The sequence below is a fragment of the Nelumbo lutea genome, chromosome 1 (genome assembly GCF_056320005.1).
Source record: "Nelumbo lutea isolate HS-2025 chromosome 1, American lotus-T2T, whole genome shotgun sequence".
Lineage (NCBI taxonomy): Eukaryota > Viridiplantae > Streptophyta > Magnoliopsida > Proteales > Nelumbonaceae > Nelumbo > Nelumbo lutea.
Genome location: NC_142684.1, coordinates 91,682,969 through 91,706,109, shown reverse-complemented (window position 1 = coordinate 91,706,109; position 23,141 = coordinate 91,682,969). Strand labels below are relative to the sequence as shown.

Here is a 23,141-nt window from a genome sequence, read left to right as displayed (position 1 = left end):
CCTAGAGAAGAGGATACCCTTTCCTAAAGCTCCCTTCAAGTAACATAGAACTCATTCTACAACAGCTATATTTGTATCTCTAGGAGCATGCATAGACCGACTTATCACACTAACAACATATGAGATATCTGGTTGTGCCATGCAAAGGTATAGCAACTTCTCCAAAAATCTTTGGAATACCCCCCCCCCGTCTTCCAAAAGCTCACCAACATCAGCTAAGAGTTTATAGGTTTGGCACCAAGTTTCCCAGTCTCCGTGAGAAGATCTAACACATACTTCCATTGGGATATGAAGATGCCATCTTTAGACCTAGCAACTTCGATTCCCAGGAAATATCTCAATTCCCCTAAATCCTTCATTTCAAATTCTGTGTTAAGGAATGTCTTGAGTGCCTAAACTTCCTCTGTATCACTCCTTGTAATGACAATATCATCAACATAAACAAAAAGGAAGGTAATCTAAGTGCCTCTCCACTTCACAAACAAGGTATGGTTAGATTGTGTCTGTATATAAACAAATTCAACAAGTGCAGCTCAATATCTATCAAACCAAGCTTGTGGGGATTGCTTGAGGCCATAAAGAGATTTCTTTAACTTGCATACCTTGCCTTGTGTTTCCTTACCATACATACTCGGTGGAAGTGACATATAAACCTCTTCATCAAGTCTCCATTTAAGAAAGCACTGGCGTAGGGGCCCCTACTTCGCAGGGGCAGGATTAGAATTGTAACATTACTATTTGTTACATTAAAAATATAAGTACTCGTCTTGAAACTCATATAAAGACTTAAAAGAGATAATCATGTGCTCATTTTTTAAATATTGATTCATCAAAGCATCTCATATAAAAGAATGTGATCATACAGTGATAGTTATGAGTTCTACTTCATAGTTGTCCTTTGTTTCACATTGAGAACTCCCAATTGACCCGGACTGTAGGACCATTTGTCCCAGGAACCGTCCAAGCAACCGGTTCCATTTTACCCCAAACCCGGTCCCTGGCCAAAAATCATTGAATCAGTCAACGGTCCATTGACCCAAGTCGTCAAACCGTCGACCCATTCAACAGTTTTTGGCCATTTTTTATTTTTAATTATTTTTTATTTTTTTTTTTTTTTTTTGTCAAAACAGGCCATCCATTCGAACTAGACAGTCGAATCGTCAACCTAGAAACCGGTGGCTAAAACGGTTCTGTTTTCGGGTCATTTTCTCTAGATGTCAATAATTAGATGAAATAACTTTGTAGTCATAGTCATGGGAAGGGTGGACATTGCAAGGGATTCCAAAACCTTGAAAGATAAATCCAAAGTGACCTTAAACACATAAAAAAATAGGCGGTAAATCCACAAAATTGGAAAAACCAAGGAAAAAAATCAGAAAATCAAGTCCAAAGTTCCGCTTTGAAACAGAGCTAAACATACATGCAATTAAAGAAAGAGACAAAGCAGATCATCTTGTAGGAAAATAAAAAAAAAATGCACAAGAAAACACAATGAAAAAACAAAAGGGAAGAAATAAAATGGTGGTAAAACCTAGACCGTTTTGGAGGATCTTGAAGAAGAAGACCAAACACAAAAAAACTAAAAAAAAAAACAAAACAAAACAAAACAAAAGTAGAAAATGAAAAAAGAAGGAACATACCGCACACGCTCGAATAAAACCCACAGTAAAAGAAACCTTTAAATAGTGAAAATCCAAAAGCATAAAAAACCATGGTTTTCGAACCGCCGTTGACCTAGATGGACGAACATTTCGGCCTGGGAACCGTCTAGGCAACCGGTTCTATTTTACCCCAATCTCGGTCCCTGGACAAAAACCGTTGAATCAATCAATGACCCATTGACCCGGGCGGTCAAACCATCGGCCCGTAGACCCGTTCAATTGGCCATTTTTTAATTTTTTTAATTGGAAACCGTCCAAGCAACCGGTTCCGTTTTATCCCAATCCTGGTCCTTAGCCAAAAACCATTGAATCGGTCAACAACCCATTGACCCAGACGGTCGAACCATCGACCCGTTGGCCCATTCAATGGTTTTTGGCCATTTTTTATTTTTTTAATTTTTGTTGTTAGAACGGGCCGTTGGTTCAAACCAGACGGGCGAACCGTCGACTTGAAAACCGGTGGCCAGAACAATTCCATTTTCGGGTTGTATGAGTCACACACTCGAGTGACATAACACGTATGGTACTGCTTAATAGATCTCACACACTCAATTTTTTGCTTGTAATTTTTGTTGTCAAAACGGGCCATCTGTTCGAATCGGACGATCAAACCACCGTTTTTTATTTTTTTAATTAGGAACCATCCAGGCAACCGATTCCGTTTTACCCCAACCTCTGTCCTTGGCCAAAAACCGTTGAATTGGTCAACAACCCATTGACCCGAGCGGTCAAACTGTCAACCCGTTGACCCGTTCAATGGTTTTTGGCCTTTTTTTATTTTTTTAATTTTTGTTGTCGGAACGGGCTGTCCATTTGAACCGGATGGTCGAACCATCGACCCGAAAACCAATATCCAGAATGGTTCCGTTTTCGGGTCGTATGAGTCGCACGCTTGAATGACATAACACGTATGATACTGCTTGATGGACCTCACACTCAATTTTTTGCCTGTAATTTTTGTTGTCAGAACGGGTCGTCCATTCAAATCGGACGATCGAACCATCGACCCGAAAACCAGTGGCCAGAATGGTTCTGTAATTTTTGTTGTCAGAACGGGCCGTCCGTTCGAACTGGATAGTCGAACAGTCGACCCGAAAACCGGTGGCATATAAAATATATAAGATTCCGTATGTTTGTTTCTTGTAATTTGAGAATTTTCAATAAAGAATATATATATATATATATATATTGTATATGTTAAAGGGAAATCTACTGCCATTTGGCGAAAGGGGAGACCACCCCTTTCCCTTTATTATTATATATATATATATAACATTCTTGACATCAAATAGATATAAGGGCCAATTATAACTCATTACCAAGTCTCCATATACCTAAGTATAACCCTTGGCTGCTAGCCAAGTCTTATACCTCTCAATGGTGCCATCAGAATGATACTTGATAGTGAACACCCACTTACATCCCATTAACTCCTTCCCATGAGACAAATCCACAATACCCCAAGTATGATTTTTACGAAGTGCTTCTATTTCAGTTCACATAGCCTCCCTCCATTTTGGCTTAGACAAGGCCTCTGTAACTGACTTGGGTATAGGCTGAGAAGAAATAGAGGCTAAGAAAGAATAATAAGATGGGGATAAGATGTTGTAAGACAGGTGTTTGGAAATACAATGTGTTGTACATTTCTTCTTATCTTTTCTCACAGCAATAGGTAGGTCCAAGTCTGGGAAGGGAGGTTCTGGAGCAGGCGGTGAAAGACTTGTCCTCTCTTCAGGGGTTGAGAGTGTCTGAAGCTCAACTGTAGATGAGGGAACAACCTGATCATGTCGTAGCCTTTTGTCGTTGGTACCACCTCCGAACAATAAGATGAGTAATGAAAACTGGAAGAGTAGTAGGAGGAAGAGCAGTAGGAATGGTAGAACTGGGAGATGAAAGCTCTGCCAATGGAACAGAAGGAGCTGCAGGAGACTCAACCTCAAGATTAACAGGAGAAGGTAGAGGAAGTGGTGAAGAAAACAGTTCAACAGAATACTCCCCCTCAAAATAATGACTATAAAATAGAAGTGGCACTGCAAAGGTAACATCCATAGAGACAAAACAAATTTCACTAGTGGGACCAAAACAACAATAGCCCTTTTATGTGGAGGCTACCCTAAGAAAATGCACTTTCGGGCCTTGGGTTCAAACTTTTGTCTCTCAGAGCTAGGGAATGAACATAACACGTGCACCCAAAGACACACAAGGGAGTAGGAAGCAATTCACTCTCAGGAAATAAGATAGCAATGGGAGATTTGAACCCCAAGACTTGAGAAGGCATTGGTTAATAAGGTAGGTAACCGTCATCATTGCATCACCCCAAATTTTACTAGAACATGGGAGGCAAAAAAAATGCTCCTTGCTACTTCAACAACATGTCGATCCTTTCCACCAACTTCCTATGTGTCTCAGCATCCTTTGTACACCCCCAAACCACAATCTCCATCAAATCAATATCCTACCAAAGAGATTTTAGCATGGAGAAGTAAACAGCTAAGGGCTTCTCCCCCTATCTTAGATTATTCACATCATTCTTCAATTTGTAAGCCCGAACAACATTCAATTTTTGGGAATAGGTCTCTATGACACTATCCCACACCTCCTTTGCAGTTTCCATCCATAAGTAGTGCTAGCTAATATGTGGCTACATAGAATTCATTAACCAACCCATTACTATGTAATTCTCTTGCATCCACCTATCATAGGTAGGGTCACCCTCCCCCGGTTTCTTCTTGCTCCCGGTGATGTAACCCCATTTCCCTCTACACACATGTATCTTAATTGACTGAGACGAGGCTAAATAATTGGTCCCATCCAGCTTCATAGTGGTCACTGCCCCAAAAAAGATTCTCCGTTGACCCCCCCCTGTCCAAGCCCGGAATCTATGGGATATTTGGTTTCTCCTCTAGTTTTCTCCATTGAGTGAAACAGAGATCAAAATAAGTCTCAACTATGCTAGAATTGCTATCCCAAGAAAAAAACTACTCTTCAAACAACCAAATCTAGAATTTCACAAGACCCACCCGAATGGAAGAAGAGGAGAAAGTTCAACTATTCCTATCAGAGGTTCCAGAACCCTATCCAAATCAAATCATCCTTAATGAAAATCAAAAGGCTACCCTTTGATCCCCAAGCGCCACCTTTTTTAGAGTGTCTCTAAGACCTGTAACTAGTTTTCTCTAGTTGTCCAGGGTTTTTGGGAAAAACTCCAAAAACCTATCTTGGGCTTCAACTAGGGATGAAAAACTTCACAAAACCTCTCTAAAAACCTTCTCAACTGGGCTACAAAAGTTGCTCCCTAATCAGCCAATCAATTCTCCATACACGTTGTGTATGGGCAAAGAGAAAAGAAAGAAAAGAAGGTGAGAACCTGCTCTGATACCAAGTTGTAAATCACACCTACAATAATCTGAATTAAAAAGAAAAGAAACAGGAGAAAAGGAGATTGAAAGAGAGAAATGATGGAAGAAGAAGATGGAAGAAAAGGAAGAAGAAGAGAGAGTAGTTCAAAACCTCTTTTCAACCCCTAATGATCTCTTTTATTCTTTTGTTGTAAAAAATAAGGACAATTACATGAGTGCCCTTAGAAGGGCATCCATCACTAAAGAAAGCAATAAAAAAAAAAAAAAAGAGAAAACAGGCCCTAACTAAGGCCCACTACCTACTAACACAAGTCATAAGCATAACTTAAAGAAAAAAAAAAGAAACTAAGGCCCATTCGGCCCATTATCTCTACAGAACATGAATTTAGCAAGTTATAACTAAAGTATACAATGTATATGGTTCTATGATGGGAATCTATTTTGGGGTAATTTGACTTTAGAGTTAAAGTTTTATTAGGTTTAGGATTTATTTTGGTAGGAATTACTTTTACAAAATAAGAACTTAGGAAGTCTTTGAATTATTTTCAGAAGTGATATTTTAAAGAAATGGGGACATGAAAGAAAAGCACTTCCCTTTCTTTTCTTTTCTCTAACTTTTTTTGTCTATTAAAGATGTAGTTTATTTATCATATAATTAAAAGGGTTAGAGTAGGGAATGCAATCTGTTTCGACTGTTGCTACAGTAGTCCGAACAAGAAGAGGAGAAGAAGAAGAAGAAGAAGAAGGGTCTGTCGAAAATCTGATGGATTACACATTCAGTCGACCCCCTTAATCTATATTAGGTTCTAATCATAATTACAAAGACAGAAATGACCTTACTTAAGTGTGGGGCAGAGTAACTCTAATAACACTGCTACATAAGCAAGTTACTTAATAAATAGAAGAAGACTAAACTACCCCTATTCAGCACCTCTTAACACTCCCCCTCAAGCTGGAGAATATATGTCATATAATCCCAGCTTGTTACATAGATAGTTCACTTTCCCTGAGTTTAGAGCTTTTGTAAACAAATCTGCCCACTGGTCATTGGAGCCCACATGTTCTGTATTTCTCTCTCCAGCAAGAACCTTCTCTCTCACAAAGTGACAATCAACCTCTATGTGCTTTGTTTTCTCATGAAAGATAGGATTGGATGAGATATGTAGTGCAGCTTGGTTGTCACAATACAATTTCATAGGTTTATCCATGTGAAACCCAATTTCTTGTAGGAGATTCCTCAGCCACACTAATTCACAGGTAGTGTGAGCCATGGCCCTATATTCGGCTTCAGCACTGCTTCTGGCTACAACCGTCTGCTTTTTACTCTTCCATGTCACAAGATTTCCTCCCAGAAATGTGCAATAGCCTATAGTAGATCTTCTGTCACTCACTGAGCCTACCCAGTATGCATCTGTATACCCAACTATTTCAAGTTTTCCTCCTGGTTTATACAATAGCCCACGGCTTGGAGCACCTTTCAGATACCTCACAATTCTAAGGACTACATCCCAGTGAGGTATACGAGGGTTCTGCATGAATTGGCTCACCACACTGACTGCAAAGGAGATGTCGGGTCTCGTGATAATCAGATAGTTCAGCTTTCCCACTAGTTGTCTATACCTTCCAGGATCTTCAAATACTTCTCCTGTATCACTGCTCAACTTAACATTTGGTTCCATAGGGGTCTCAGCCGGTTTTGCACCTAACAGTCCTGTTTCTTCCAATAGATCAAGGACATATTTCCTTTAGCACTGATTCACACCTTGTTTTGACCTGGCAACCTCTATTCCCAAGAAATACTTTAATGTTCCAAGGTCCTTTGTTTGAAAATGATTTTGCAGAAATACCTTTAGTTTGCCAATCCCCAATTTATCACTACCAGTGATGACAATATCATCCACATAGACCACTAATAAAATCTTCCCAGCTTCTGAATCATAGCTGAACACTGAGTGATCAACCTGGCATTGCTTCATTCCAAAACTCTTCACCACTTCGTTGAACTTCCCAAACCAAGCACGTGGAGATTGCTTCAACCCATAAATTGCTTTCTTCAGCCTGCACACCTTACCACCCTCCCCCTGAGCAACAAACCCAGGTGGTTGCTCCATATATACCTCCTCCACTAGATCACCATGGAGGAAGGCATTCTTTATGTCAAGTTGAAGGAGAGGCCAATCATACATAACTGCCAAGGAAATTAGGACACGAACAGAACCAATTTTAGCCACCGGTGAGAATGTCTCCATATAGTCCACACCATACACCTGTGAGTAACCTTTAGCAACAAGTTTGGCCTTCAGACGCTCCACACTACCATCTGGCAAGTATTTCACAGTATACACCCATTTACAGCCCACAGCATGCTTCCCGGGTGGAAGAGTAGTAAGTTCCCATGTTTGAGTATGTTGAAGAGCAGAAAGTTCCTCCTCCATTGCCCGCCGCCATCCAAGTGAACTAAGAGCTTCTTTAACATTGTTAGGTAGGGAAATAGAAGACAAAAGTGCAGAAAGACGAGATAATGAAACAAAATTGGAAATGGGATGGAGTGTAGAACTACGTTTACCTTTCCGTAAGGCAATGGGTAGGTCAAGATCTGAAGGTTCAGCAATAGGAGCCATGGGAGGATCCACAGATGAGGTAGAAGCTAGAGGAGGGGCCGGTGTCGTTCAATGTGTATACACTTTTCGGATCGGTGGTCGTTCAGTGGTGACCTGCACTGGATGAGGAGATGAGTCTACTCCAACAACAGCCTCTGGAACTGAATCACTGATAGGAAGAGGAAGAGGAGGTAAGGGTGAGGACAAGGGTGCTTCATGACTGGAGAAGAAGGGGACAGACTCAAAAAATGTGACATAAGGACAGACATAGCACTTTCGAGCAATAGGGTTGTAACATTTGTACCCTTTTTGAGTCCGAGAGTAGCCAAGGAAGACACATTTAATTGAGCGTGCATCTAGCTTCTCTATTCCAGGACTCAGATTATGAACAAAGCACACACAACCAAAGACACGAGGAGTTAATGGAAACGGAGATAAAGTGGGAAACAAGATGGAGAAGGGGGACCGACCATGAAGAATAAAAGAGGGCATCCGATTAATGAGAAAACATGCAGTGAGTACAGCATCACTCCAAAACCGTTTAGGAACATGCATGTGGTGAAGCATAGACCGAGCAATTTCAAGAAGATGACGATTCTTCCGTTCAGCCACCCCATTTTGTTGAGGGGTGAAAGCACACGAGGTCTGATGAATAATGCCATGTTGTTCTAAATACTGTTGAAATGCAGTAAGAAAGTATTCACGACCATTATCTGAACGGAGAACTTTGATTGGAACACCAAATTGTGTGCGTATTTCAGCATGGAATTTTTGAAAAATGGAAAACAATTCACTTCTTTCTTTCATTAAGTAAATCCATGTCATTCTTGAACAATCATCAACAAATGAGACAAAATACTTGTATCCATTATAAGACTCTATTTTGATCGGACCCCAAACATCTGAGTGAACCAAAGAAAAAGGACTCAACATACAACTCTCAACTCTTGGACTGAAGGACACACGACGGTGTTTACCAAACTGACATGACTCACATTGTAAAACTGACAACTGACTCAATGATGGAACCAACATCTTGAGGACCTTGAGAGATGGATGTCCCAGTCGGCAATGCCATTGTAGAAGAGTAAGGGAAGTCTGAAGTGCAATTGAAGATCCACCGCCGTCAAGGTAATACAATCCACCAGCTTCATGCCACCCACCAATCTTCTTCCCGGTCTTGAGATCCTGAAAAACACAAGTGGAAGGAAAGAAGGTAACAGAACAGCTAAGAGCTTTGGTTATTTTACTAACAGACATAAGATTGAATGGAAACTTAGGTACGTATAAAACAGATGATAAAGGGACAGAAGCCAAGTCAACATTACCAACACCACAGATGGGAGATGAGGACCCATTGGCAAGTGTAACAGTTTGTGGTGTGGAGGTTTCAGCAAGAGAAGAGAACACACCTGGAGTCCCGGTCATATGATCTGAGGCTCCAGAGTCAATAATCCAGGAAGGAGTTTTAAATGACATGCAAGCAATACCTGATTGGGCATATGTGGCAGTGGTATGCTGTGACTCACCATCTCCCTCCCAGAAGTAGATGTAGATGTGGAAGGAGTTAGGTCTGCCAGTTTACTATCACTAATAGCAACCTCGCCTGCTACAACATGATTAGCCCATTTAGAGGGAGGGCCATGTAGATCATAACAGAAATTCACTGTGTGTCCATCCCTACCACAATGAGTACACTTCCTTGTAGAGTTATTTTTTCCTCTGCCACGGCCTCCCCCTGAGTCACGGCCACCCCTACCAATCATGGGATTGCCACGGCCCCCTCTGGAATGACCTCCCTCTCTTGTACTATGTCCACCACCTCTAGCTGTCACAAGTGTTGATCCATCATACTGTGTGGGGTTCTCTGTCTGGCCCAAAGAGATTCTACGAAGTCTTGAGAATACTTCCTCAAGTGTAGGAAGAGTAGAGCCCCCCAATATTTGAGCTCTAACTGGTTCATATTCCGACTTCAGCCCCACTAAAAATCTTGTAACATCTAGCTGCTCCCTTTGCTGTTACTGAACTTGGATATCTGGAGTAAGGGGATGATAGACATTGAGTTCATTCCTTATATTCTTCATGCAGGCATAGTACTCTTCTAGTGTTTTGGTTCCTTGTTGTAAATCAAAGTACTCCTGATACAGCTGATATACTCTTGTTGTGTTATCTTGTCCAGAATATAGCTTCTTAGCATGCTCCCATATATCCTTAGCCGTATCAAGGAACATGAAGTTGGCACTGATTTTGGGTTCCATACTATTCCACAGCCAAGTCATGATTTGAGCATCTTCTTGTTCCCAATCATCAAACCCTGGAGAGTCAACCGGTGGCTTCTCATCTCTAACATGCTTTGCTTTCTTCTTTGCCTTGAGAAAAACTTCCACGGATTTAGCCCATGGAACATAGTTCTCCCCATTTAGCTTAACTGAGGTCATTTGTACTCCTAGGTAGTCGGAAGAAATTACTACACTAGGTTTCTGATCATTGTAGCCATCTCCTATTGCTACCATTGTACCTTTTCACGGTTGTCTTTAACTTTACTTCTCAGCTACAAGCTGATGATGTTGTTCACAGTTTGATATTTCAGCCCCTATTGCAGCCTCTAAACACCACTGCTGACTTCACACACTTGTTCTTATTCACACTACTGCTGACTTCACACACTTATGTCCCACATAAGCATCAATTTACCATTCACTAATCACAAGTAGAGGCCCTCTTACAACCACCCAAGCACCACAACACAGCCAAATCTGCTGCACCCAGTTCAGACTTATTTAACACACTTAAGAGGGCATTACACAACCACAAGGAGTTCGGCAAGGTCACTACATTCTACCTTATACCACTCGGCTACTGCCCTACAACAACTTACTGCATTCTACCTTATACCACTCGGCAAGGTTACTACATTCTACCTTATACCACTCGGCAAGGTCACTGCATTCTACCTTATACCGTATCAAGAGGGCATTACACAACAACTTACAGCAGCCCTACACATTCGGCTACTGCACACACAGCCCTTCCTAGGGCAACAATGAACCTAGTTCTCTAGGTTCTACTCAGTACAACAGCTTCTTGTAGGGTTTCTACCCAGAAATAGAAGTAACACTAGAAGAAGAAAGAACCGACCTTCCTTTGAGAATATCAATCAACCATTCACTACTGAAGTCACTTTCCTTGTTGAAGAAGGTTATGCGCAGCAGAGAGACAAGCTGTACTATTTCTGACCTAGGGCGAACTAGTTCTCTCCATCGACTGATCAGAAACGAAGGTGAAGAGTCACGAACAGTGCTGAGTTGCTTTACCAATTGACTTAGGTCAGGAGCATTGCTCTGATACCATGTTTCGACTGTTGCTACAGTAGTCCGAACAGGAAGAGGAGAAGAAGAAGAAAGGTCTGTCGAAAATCTGATGGATTACACATTCAGTCGACCCCCTTAATCTATATTAGGTTCTAATCATAGTTACAAAGACAGAAATGACCTTACTTAAGTGTGGGGCAGAGTAACTCTAATAACACTGCTACATAAGCAAGTTACTTAATAAACAGAAGAAGACTAAACTACCCCTATTCGGCACCTCTTAACACAACCAAATGGATCAGTTCCAGGACCTGCTCTGATCTAAACCTAGAACCCACACATTTACCAGGTTTGGATGTATAGTGGTTTTTTGTACATTCTCAATGTACAGTCTCTTGTTGTACATGGGTGTTGATTTTGTTTGATGAAATTATAGTTTACTGTTAGGTTGTGTGCCTTGAGTTCTTTGTTGTGGCCTGCTCCATGTTCCGACCTGCATTTGAGGAGAACATTAAAAAAGGAAAATTTCATTAAGGTCAGTGGTGGATGTGGAGGGCTTGGGCTGTCACACACCCAATCCATTTTCAGCTTAAGTATCCAACCCAATATGTTATGTTCCTGAGGGGTCTTTTCCTGCTCTTATAAATACCCACTTGTATATTGTGCTATCAGCTGTTTATGTGTAAAGAAAAGATTAGGTCAGAGTGTGGGAGTAGTTGAGTTCAACTTGAAAGTCTGGGCGTATATTGCAACAAGGATTTTCTGTGAGGCCTTGTGAGAATGAGAATTTATGTGTGTGAGGAAAGCTACTCATCTTTGTATCTCCATCATTTGTTTATGTATTGGATTATCTGCTTTTCCATCGCCCGTGAATGTAAGCCAAAGGCTGAACCACATCAGTCACTGTGTGTTCGTATCGTGATTGCTTTTCTACCCTATTTTGTGCATATTCAGTATCTCTGTTTTTTGACTCTTGGGTGCCTTTGTATCTTGCTGGTATTCTAGCCTTTGAGTCTGAAGTTACATGGGTTATTCAGTATCTCTGTTTTTTGACTCTTGGGTACCTTTGTATCTTGCTGGTATTCTAGCCTTTGAGTCTAAAGTTACATGGGTTCACTCTGGCAGACCCACTTTTCTATTTACTATTAAGTTGTCACTCAAAACACTCTGCAATTCCACTCTTTTGGCTTGACTGCAGTTTTGGCAGTGTTTTCTGGGGCTTGCAACACAACTGCGAGTTTGTTTCATCATCCCAACTGCAATTATGTCTATGCAGCAACAGTGCGATTCTACACATCTAGCATTTTTGCACCTTGGGACTCGCAGCCATAAAGTGGGATTCACATAACATTTGTTTTTTCTCAACAAAAAAAATATTTACCAGGTTTGGATCATTGAAAAGAATCTCAATCCTAAAATGGGTCACCAATATGGTCCCATTAAATACATGCCAGCTCCAATTCCATACATTGTATATATGTTCTTTTGTCAATCCAACCTGATCAAAATTTGAGTCTGGTATCAAAATGCATCAAACACCGATCACATATATTGCGTATAACTAAGATTGGACTTGAATCTGGTAAAGGATTTGTACTAGAAAAAAGGACCTGGATATAACTAGATCCCCTCCAAATCCAAACATTTTATGCTCTAGGTCAGAAACTTAGGCGAGTACCAATCCCTATAAAGAAATACAATGATCAAGGTGAAAAAATAGTTGCCATAAAAATTATTTAAGTAATAAAGCTGCTTAGAATATCAAGAAAGAAACAAAAATGACATGCCTGGTTTAGTACATTAACAATGTTTATAACAAAAAACAAACAAAAATAGATGCATATAGAACATATTTAGAAGATTGTGCATCCATATGCAGCAATTGGTATTCTTAAAGTTAAAACTCTTTTTCATGCTAATAAATGATGATTTAATAACATAATCTAATTGGCTGCATGAAATTTGAAGCATGGAGCAACAGAAATAAGTCAATTCCTCTACTTGCAGCATATATGCAAAGAACCTCCATCTCTTGAGTAGAAAAGACAATGCACCTGAGTGAGAACTTCAAACAGATCAATCTCACAATATCCAATCAGATTATTCTTTGACAATCTATTTGTCTGCAAAAAGTATAAGAGGATGTAGACATGCATTATAAACACAGGCTTTCCAAAATGAAATAAACAAAGGCTTCTTTACTGACAATGAATATAGAAATTCTTGTTCTTATTTTATATTCTTCTTTAAAGAAACTTCACAAAGGCACTAATCAAATATGCTACCTGAAAGAACTCAGTCAAGAATGCATCTGAAAAATTGTCTATTATCTAATTCCTCAAAGAAACCATAAAATCTACTTTTGTAATATTCCAGCAGAGTAGAAAGAATTGAAATCAAGAACCCATAAAACCAATTCGCCCCTCCAGTTGGCACTGTTTTTGATGTGGACAGAAAGACAAATTACATGCAGTACCTCAAGTATACAGCAATAAGCACAAGAAATACCAACCTGAAAACAGCAAAATAAGTTGGATTTTTAGGCTATGTTTGGTTTGAAGGAAAATGTAGGAAAAGGTAGAGAAACCTTTACAAAGGGTTGTAAAGGTTTCCCTACCTTTCCCTTCCTTTCCCTACATTTTCCTTCAAACCAAACATAGCCTTAGGGATTTCAGACCTGAACCTGAAGTAAAACTCCTCCTGGAACAGTTCCGCTACAGTAACAACGGCAGCAAGCTGGCCTCCCGTGCGGACACGCAGCAATGGAGGGATTGGAAGGTGCCAAAATGGGTCAACTCATCAAAATCCAAGCTCCTAATACTTGAAAACCCTATCTGGGGTTGAGCTACAGCTCAAACAAGAGAGAAAGAACCAAAAAGACCCCTACAGAAACAGCTCCCTTCTCTTTTGTAAGACCCCTACAAAAACAGCCCCTTTCTCTTTTATAAGACTCACTGGCTTGCTGGACAAGCTAGTTAACATATTTACACATAAGTCCCTAGAATGTTTCCCTCTCACCAACTCCTTAGGAACAAAACTAACTTCAAATGTACACCTAAAAGATAACTTTTGTTACAAAAAGACCCAAGAGACCAAAACCCAACAGAAATGCACCCAACTGCCCCTGACCAAAAATCTAACTTATAAAATGACGAAAATACCCCTGGTCCCAAACTGTCAACAAAGCTACCCAAAGACAACAATTTTGGATCCCACTACAAAAAACATGCAAAACAGAATACATTCACACATTTTTTCTTTTTCTTTTTTTTTGCCTCATCATTCCCGTCGGGTTAAAAAGAGCTCGACCCCATGCGAGCAGCAATTTTAGCAGCCTTGCACATGTTTCCATCTAGCTTCACAAACTCCTCTTCACTAATCCAAGAGTTCTCAATTGATGGTTTCCCTTTCCACTTGACCAAGAACCTAAAATAGTCCCCATTTCGAGTGTTGGTAACTCGAACATCTTCTACACCCTCTACTTGTTCAAACTCATTAGAACTACTGGCCCTTTGTGCTAGTCCTCGCCCATCCTTTGTTGCTGGTTCTAGATCCCCATGGTAATCAAAGAGGTCTGCTACATTAAAAATGGGTAAAATGAACAAATCAGCTGGTAGCTAAATTTCACATGCATTGTCACCAAACCGTCTCAGCACTTGACACGGACCAATCTTTTTCTGCTTCAACTTATGGTAGGTCCCAACGGGAAACCTTTCAGGCCACAAATAAGCCATGACTAGATCGCCCTCATGAAACTCTTTCATCCGACGATGCCTATCCTTAGCTTCTTTATACCTTTGGTTGCTTTCTTTCAGCTTTTGTTGTACATTCTCTTGACTCTCTCGAATGGATTCAACTAAAGCTTCGGCATCATCACTCACTCGCCACAACCCTGTTATAGGAGCTAGATCAACAACACTTTTAGGTGACCGACCATACACAACCTCAAAAGGAGTCTTCCCTGTAGATCTATTAACTGAATCATTGAAGGCAAATTCAGCTTGTGGTAGGATAAGATCCCATTGCTTTAAGTAGTCTCCAACTAGGCTCCTCAACAACTTGCCTAAGCTTCGATTAACCACTTCAGTTTGTCCATCTGTTTGTGGGTGAAATGTACTGCTATATTGTAGGGTAGCACTCATACACTTCCATAAAGTTCTCCAAAAGTGGCTAAGGAAAATTGTGTCACGATTTGATGTGATAGATCTTGGCAATCCATGCAACCGAACAACTTCTTTGAAAAACAAGTTAGCTACATGAGAAGCATCAGAAGTCTTTTGGCAACCAATAAAGTGGGTAATTTTAGAGAAACGATCAACCACAACAAAAATAGAGTCATTACCCTTAGCTGTTCTTGGCAACCCCAACACAAAATCCATAGTAATATCAGTCCATGGTGCTTTTGGTATGGGTAAGGGAAGATACAAACTTGTATTTTGATGTTGCCCCTTAGATGTTTGGCACTTGTGACATCTATCAACATAATAGAACACATCCTTTTGTAGCCTTGGCCAAAAGTACCTTTTGGAGACCATTTCAAGTGTCTTCTTGCAACCAAAATGTCCCTTGCAATGCAAATCAGCAATGAGTAATGCCCTCAAGGATCCTGATGGAATACATAACCTATTGCCCATGAATAAGCAACCATCATTCCACACAAACTTGGCTCGAATATCTTTGTCACCTGGTGTATAGCTTCTACAAATAGGGCCAAAATAGGGTCATCTTAGTATTGATCTTTGACAGAGTTGAATCCCACAACATTAGTAGACATTGTTGACACCAAGTGAACTCTCCTACTAAGAGCATCAACTACCCGGTTTTGCTGTCCAGCCTTATGCTTCAAAACAAAATTATATTCTTGTAGAAAGTCAACTCATTTAGCATGTCTTCCCTTTATCTTCTGTTGGGAGTTAAGGTGCTTCAATGCTTCATGGTCTGAATACAACACAAACTCCCATTGGATAAGATAATGCCTCCAAAACTTCAATGCTTGCATAATGGCACAAAACTCAACATCATAAGTGGAATACCTCCTTCTAGCATCATTGAGTTTCTCACTAAAGTAAGCAACTCGACGGCCTTCTTGGCTAAGGACAGCTCCAATCCCAACATGGGATGCATCACATTCAACTTTAAAGAGCTTGTTAAAATCAGGTAAAGCCAATACCGGAGCCTTCATCATCCTCATTTTTAGCTCTTGGAAGCTTTTCTCAACTACGAGAGTCCAAGTAAACTCACCTTCTTTCAAGCATTCAATAATGGGTGCCACAATAGTGCTGAAATTCTTTATAAACCAACAATAAAATGTTGCTAGCCCATGGAAACTACAAATTTCAGTTAAGGTCTTTGGTGTTGCCCACTCTTGAATAGCTTGAACTTTTTCTTGATCCACCTCAATCCCCTTGGCTGAAACAACATACCCCAAAAACACCAACCGACCTGTCATAAAATTACACTTCTTCAAATTTATATATAGCTGATTTTGTCTCAAGACTTCTAGGATTGCTCTCAAGTGTCCTAAGTGGCTGCCATGATCTTTGCTGTGGATGAGTATGTCATCAAAATAAACTACCACAAACTTCCCCATAAACGGCCTTAAAATTGCCTCATGAACCTCATAAAGGTGCTAGGAGCATTAGACAACCCAAATGGCATAGCCAACCATTTATAAAGACCTTCCTTAGTCTTGAATGCAGTCTTCCACTCATCCCCCTCTCAGATACGAATTTGATGGTATCCACTCTTCAGATCTATTTTTGAAAAGACTTGTGAGCCAGCCAATGTGTCTAACATGTCATCAAGGAAGGATATGGGAAACCTGTATTTAACTGTAATCTTGTTAATGGCACGACTGTCAACACACATATGCCAACTACCATCTTTCTTTGGTGTTAGCAAATCTGGTACAGCACATGGGCTTAAGCTCTCACGGATCATCCCCTTCTTCAACAACTCTGTTACCTGTCTTTGGAGTTCCTCGTGCTCCTTAGGACTCATTCTATAGTGGGGTAGGTTAGGCAATGCTGCTCCCGGCATTAAATCTATATGATGTTGTACATCTCTTAGGGGAGGAAGGCCATCGGGTAATTCTTCAGGCATCACATCAGCATACTCATGGAGTAGCTTCTTCACCAACTCTGGGACAGGTGTTTCTTTGCTAACTTCTTTTGTAACCAACACGTAAACAACATCCAAATTCCATCTTATTGAGCCAATTTATTTGAGGTGAAGAGAGTAGTGGTTGGCTTTGTTTCTTTCTTTGGAAATGAATCGAGTTGCATTGGTTTAAGAGTTATCTTCTTATTGTCTTTCACAAAGTTGTATGTGTTCTTGCCCCCATGATAAATGGTCTTACGAACATATTGCCATGGGTGACCCAAGAGAATATGGCATGCATCCATTGCGACAACATCATACCATACCGATTCTTCAAATGTATCACCAATAGAAAAATTAACTAGGCATTTAGAAGAAACTCTTACCTCATTTCCTTTGTTGGGCCATAGAATACGATATGGTCAGAGGTGTTGAACAGTCTTGAGCTGTAATTTATCCACCATCTCTTAAGAAACAAGATTCCCACTACTCCCACTGTCAATAATCAGGTAACACAACTTACCACCAGTTGTACAACATGTTCTAAAGATATTATTTCTCAACCAGTCCCCTGGCAGTGGTTCTTGAGGTGCAACCATAGTGTTGTATCACTAGAGCCTCACCCTCAATATCCCCATCCAAGTTTTCTTCCTCTAAAGCATCAGCTCCAGTAGCTTCAGCCACTTGCCCATCCTCAACATGGCCTATATCATCTTGTTGTTCATTAGTGAATTCATCAACCAGATGTGTTTGTCCTTCAATCCTTCTCTTAGGACATTCATTTGAACGATGCCCCAACTCCATACTCCTAAAACATCTAATAGTAGGCTGCCCTTGACTGTTCTTTGTTGCATTTGAAGTCCCTTAGACTGTAGGGTGTGTTTGGTTGATCACACGACCCCTACCAGCCCCAACACTTCGACCTATTGATGAAGGTGTACCTTGGACAGCACTTAGCCTTCGCCCTGAACTTCGACTCAATTGAGCTTCAACCTTTAGAGCTAGCTGATATGCATCCTTTATCTTATATGGGCAATGTAGGCTGACTTGATCTTGTATTGGCAACCTCAAACCATTGATATATCTACTTAACTTTTTGCCGTTCAATTTCTGACATATTACTCCGAAGAGTTAATCTATTAAATTCTTTTGTGTAGTCCTTCGCACTCTTTTCCCGTTGCCTTAAATTGTGCACTCTTTGGTAAAGTGTTTGCTCATAATCTGGTGGTAAGAATTGGGATTTCAGCTTCTCTTTCATTCTTCCCCAGGAACTAACCTTTCTTTTCCCCTTCTTTTCTCTGTCCCTTTGGTAATTTTTCCACCAATCTAAGGTTGCCCCTCGCATCTTGGCTGTTACAAGCTTCACTTTTCTTTCTTCATTCATTGCTTTCCAATCAAAATAATTTTCAATACTGTCCAACCAGTCTAGAAGCTCTTCAGGTTCCAACTCACCATCAAACTCGGAAATATGAAGTTGAACACCATGACCTTGATTGGATTGTAAAGCTTGCACTATTCGGTCTTCCCACCACTGGTTGTTATTCCTTCCATGCTGATCACCTTTAGGTTGCTCAATGTCTTTACTTGATTCTTCATTAATAATGTCAGTGAGTTGATCATCAACTCTAGGAGCTTGTCTTCTTCTTCCTAGCCCCAAATCATTTGCTACATCACCATCCCTAGCAGCATTTTGAGCTACAAGTTGAACAAGATGTTCAATCTGTTCTTGCAGTCCTCTTATAGCCTCTTGGAAAACCTCTACAGTGACATGTTGTGGTCTTCTACCACCCCTACCACGTCCACCCCTTGCATCCATGATAATATAGAAAACACAAGAAGGAGATGAACTTTGAAGCAAACCCAAGGAAAGAACTTGCTCTGATGCCACTTGAAGTGGACAGAAAGACAAATACATGCAGTACCTCAAGTATACAGCAATAAGCACAAGAAATACCAAGCTGAAAACAGCAAAATAAGTTGGATTTTTAGAAATTTCAGACCTGAACCTGAAGTAAAACTCCTCCTAGAACAGTTCCGCTACAGTAACAATGGCAGCAAGCTGGCCTCCCATGCGGACATGCAGCGATGGAGGGATTGGAAGGTGCCAAATGGGCCGATTCCTCAAAACCCAAGCTCCCAGTACTTGAAAACCCTAGCTGGAGCTGAGCTATAGCTCAAACAAGAGAGAAAGAACCCAAAAAGACCCCTAGAGAAACAGCCCCCTTCTCTTTTATAAGACTCACTGGCTTGCTGAACAAGCTACTTAACATATTTACACATAAGCCCCTAGAATGTTTCCCTCTCACCAACGACTCCTTAGGAACAAAACTGTAGAGAAGATGGGCCGAATGGCCCATAGGCTGTTTATCCTTTTTTATCTTTTATGTTCTTTGCTGTAATGGGCCTTAATCTGGGCCTCCATCTGGGCCTATTCTTTCTTATGTTATGTCTTTTTAATTTTTTGCCCAACTAAGGGCTTCTCTGTAAATTACCAAAGTTTAACTTAATAAAATAGAATTAAGGGTGTAAGAGAAGAGATTATGTTCGAAAATCTCTCTCTGAATCCAAGTTGCCGTCACCTTCTTCTTCATCTTCTCCCCTCTTGAACTCTGATTTCTGCTACTTTTGATTTTTGCATCTTTCTAAACAGTCCTTTCTTCTCAAAAGACTGTTTTTCTTCTTGGTATCAGAGTAGGCTCGTTTTTCCCCTTTTTTTCATTTTTTTCCCATACACAGTGTGTATGGAGAACTGAATGATATGAATAGTTGAAGACACCTTTTTCAGCCCAGTTGTTAGTGGTTTCTGGAGAGAAGAAGACTGAATTTGTCGCCCCCTTGACAGATTCAAATGTGTTGCCCAAAACCCTAATTTTCTGGAGAAATCTGATTGCGTGCCCCATAGGGAGTTTGACTTGGGCGCTCAGTGACTAAAGGCTTTCTCATTCTCTTTCTTGAAGATCGAATCAAGTGGATTGGTGTTCTATGAAGTCTACAAGGAGCGGCTGAATTTTCTCTGTTTCTCCCAGCTTCTGGGTGTGACGCAGATTACTGGTACGGCTGCATAGAGGTTGGCTCACAACACAGTTTTGTTCTGTCTTCATTTGGTGTTTTTCAAAGTTGTTTGAAATCATTTTTGAGGTGTTTAAGAAGATGGAATTCCTCAGACATTGAAAACAAGCTTGTTGCTGAATCCGGACAAGTTCCAGGAGCCTCTGTAGACTCTCTACTGGCTGTGACCACAGTCAAGCTGGATGGAACTAATTATCTGGCTTGCTCACAATCAGTAAAGATTCATATTTGTAGTAGAGGCAAGTGGGGTTTTATCTCCAGAAGCAAAAAGGCTCCTTCGGAAGATGATCCATCGTATGAAAAGTGGATGCAAGAAAATTATACTCTTATTGGGTAGCTTGTGAACTCAATGCAACCACAAATTAGTCAGCATTAATTGCGGATGAATTCAGCAAAGGAAATTTGGGATAGTGTTGCTAAAACCTATTCCCAAAAATTAAATGTGGCTAGAGCTTACAAGTTGAGAAGTGATGTGAAGAATTTAAGACAGGGGAGAAACCATTAGTTGAATACTTCTCAATGCTGAAGTCTTTATGGCAAGAAATAGATTTGATAGAAGCTGTAACCTAGGACACCACTAATGATGTTGAGACCTATAGAAAACTGGTTGAGAGAAACAGGGTGTTTGAGTCCTTGATAGGAATAAATCCAGAGTATGACATTACAAAACAAAATATTTTATCCAAGGATAGTGTCTCACTGTCTTAGGCATATGCCTTGGTAAGTAGTAAAGAAAGCAAGAGATTTGTCCAGGGTCAAGGGGCTGGTCTAAATGATCACTTTGCTAATATGGGAGTGAAACCCAAGGGGGTTGCAGGGACTCCAAGTAGCTCAGGGAAGAAAGAGATTGCCTGTGAGTACTGTAAAAGGCCAAAACACACTAAAGACAAGTGCTGGAAATTGCATCCTGAGCTCCTACCGCTTCCGTTTCAGAAGAAGCCTGATAATAAAAGGGCAGGGAGTGCTAATGTTGCTGCTGGTCCAAATAGTGACAGATACCAAACTAAAGAGATGACGGCTAGTGTGCAGTTTAGCAGATATGAAGGCAGAATATGAGAAGTTTGGGAGGATGATTAGTCACCTAGAGGGTGTGACCTCTTCTTCCAACCCTTCAGAAAATTCAACATCTTCTGCATTTGCTCATTCAGGTATATGGGCTTTTTCCAATCATGCAACCATTTCAGGTAATCGTAGGATCCCTTGGATTATTGGTTCCGATGCTTCTGATCATATGACCAGCCTTTCTACTTTATTTGTTTCATATGATTTACTTCCTCGACGTGACAAAATCACCCTAGTCGAAGGCTCCCTTGCCCCTATCTCCGGTAAGGGAACCATCAAGGCTACAGACTCCTTGGTTCTTCCTTCTGCTGTTCATGTACGTAGACTAAATACAAACTTGTTATTTGTAAGTAGCCTAACTAAGCCATTAAACTGTTGTGTAACCTTCTTCCTTTCCTACTGTGTTTTTTAGGATCTGGAGTCCCAAAAGGTGATTGGGAGTGGCCGTGAGGCGAATGGAATATACCTGCTAGATACTCCTAGACAATGCCATGAACAACCTGGAAAAACTGCTTTTGGGTCTACATCTACAAAGTCCATCAGTCGAGTCATGTTATGTCATTTTCGTTTGGGTCATCTTTCTTTTTCTGCATTAAGTCATTTATTCCCATAACTGTTTAAGGGAATTAGTTTGTCCAGTCTTCATTGTGCGTCTTGTGAACTGTCAAAACATTGTAGAAACAGTTATCCTTTGAGTAATAAAAGATCTTCTTCTCCTTTTAATATTGTGCATTCTGATGTGTGGGGGCCTTACCACTTACCCTCTATGGGTGGCCACAAATATTTTATCTTGTTCATTGATGACTTTTCTCGGTTCACTCGGATATTATTTATGAAGTCCCGTGATAAAGTTCCCAGACTTGTGAGGCAATTCCATGTATTTGTCCTAACCCAGTTTGATACCAGGATTAAAATTTTCAGATCCGACAATGCAAAAGAATATTTTGAGAAAAACTTGACCTGCTATCTCACTGATTTAGGGGTTAGTCATCAAAACTCCTGTTTTAGGATCCTAGAACATAATGGAGTTTCTGAAAGAAAAAATAGACATATTGTTGAAGTTGCAAGAAGTATTCCATTTGCCTCACATGTCCCTACAAAGTTTTGGGGTGATGTTATTCTCACTGCTACCTACCTTATAAACCGTATGCCATCCAGGGTTTTAGGGTTTGAGTCTCCCTTCAGTCTCCTTCATCCTGACAAGGATCTTTTCCTATTCCTCTTCATGTCTTTGGCTGCACCTGTTATGTACATATTACAAGTGTCCAAAGACATAAATTTGAACCAAAAGCCCACAAGTGTATCTTCCTTGGTTATTCCCCCATACAGAAGGGTTATTGTTGTTTTGATCTGAAGACTGGAACTCGATATGTCTCAATGGATGTCACCTTTGATGAGCTTTCTTCCTTTTATGATTCCTCTCTGGAGACATTGTCCAAAGGGGGAGGATTTGTCACAGGTGTTTGCTCTTCCTCCTCCTCTTCCTGTCCCAGTTGAGTCTTTTGCTGAGTCCTTTCCTCCTTCAAATGAATCAAGGGAGGATCAGTCACTTCACTCTCATTCCAGTGTTCCTATTCCTCCCCCATTACCTTCTCGCCCTCTTTTTAATCCCAGGATGTATCAAAGGCAAAGAACCAGAAATGAGCAGGTTGTTTCCCCTTTCCCCTACAACACATGGGCCTCATGCACTTCTAGTTACAGATGAGACAACAGGCACTGCTACAGCCCCTTTGGAGCCATCATTCCCAGACTTTGATATCCCCATTGCGATTTGGAAAGGAAAAAGGAAGTGTACTACACATTGCATTTCCAAACACCTTTCTTATAGTTTGCTCTCTCCTTCATATTTTGCCTACCTTTCTTTTGTTGCCTCTAACCCAATTCCCAGGTCTGTGTCAGAAGCTTAATATTCCAAAATAGAGGGATGCTATGAGAACAAAAATTGATGCCCTGCACAAGAATGACACTTGGGAAATGGTT

At 40.6% G+C, this 23,141-nt stretch overlaps 1 protein-coding gene across 2 annotated transcripts in view; it reads right to left on the bottom strand.

Annotated features, from left to right (window-relative positions):
• LOC148876117 (phosphatidylserine decarboxylase proenzyme 3-like) overlaps positions 1 to 23,141 on the bottom strand; it is a 110,492-nt gene that overhangs the window by 70,075 nt on the left and 17,276 nt on the right. For both annotated transcript variants that reach the window (XM_088966148.1, XM_088966147.1), the window contains exon 5: positions 12,986 to 13,054. In XM_088966148.1, the coding sequence (XP_088822274.1) occupies positions 12,986 to 13,054 (69 nt within the window). The remainder of the gene's footprint in view (positions 1 to 12,985; positions 13,055 to 23,141) is intronic.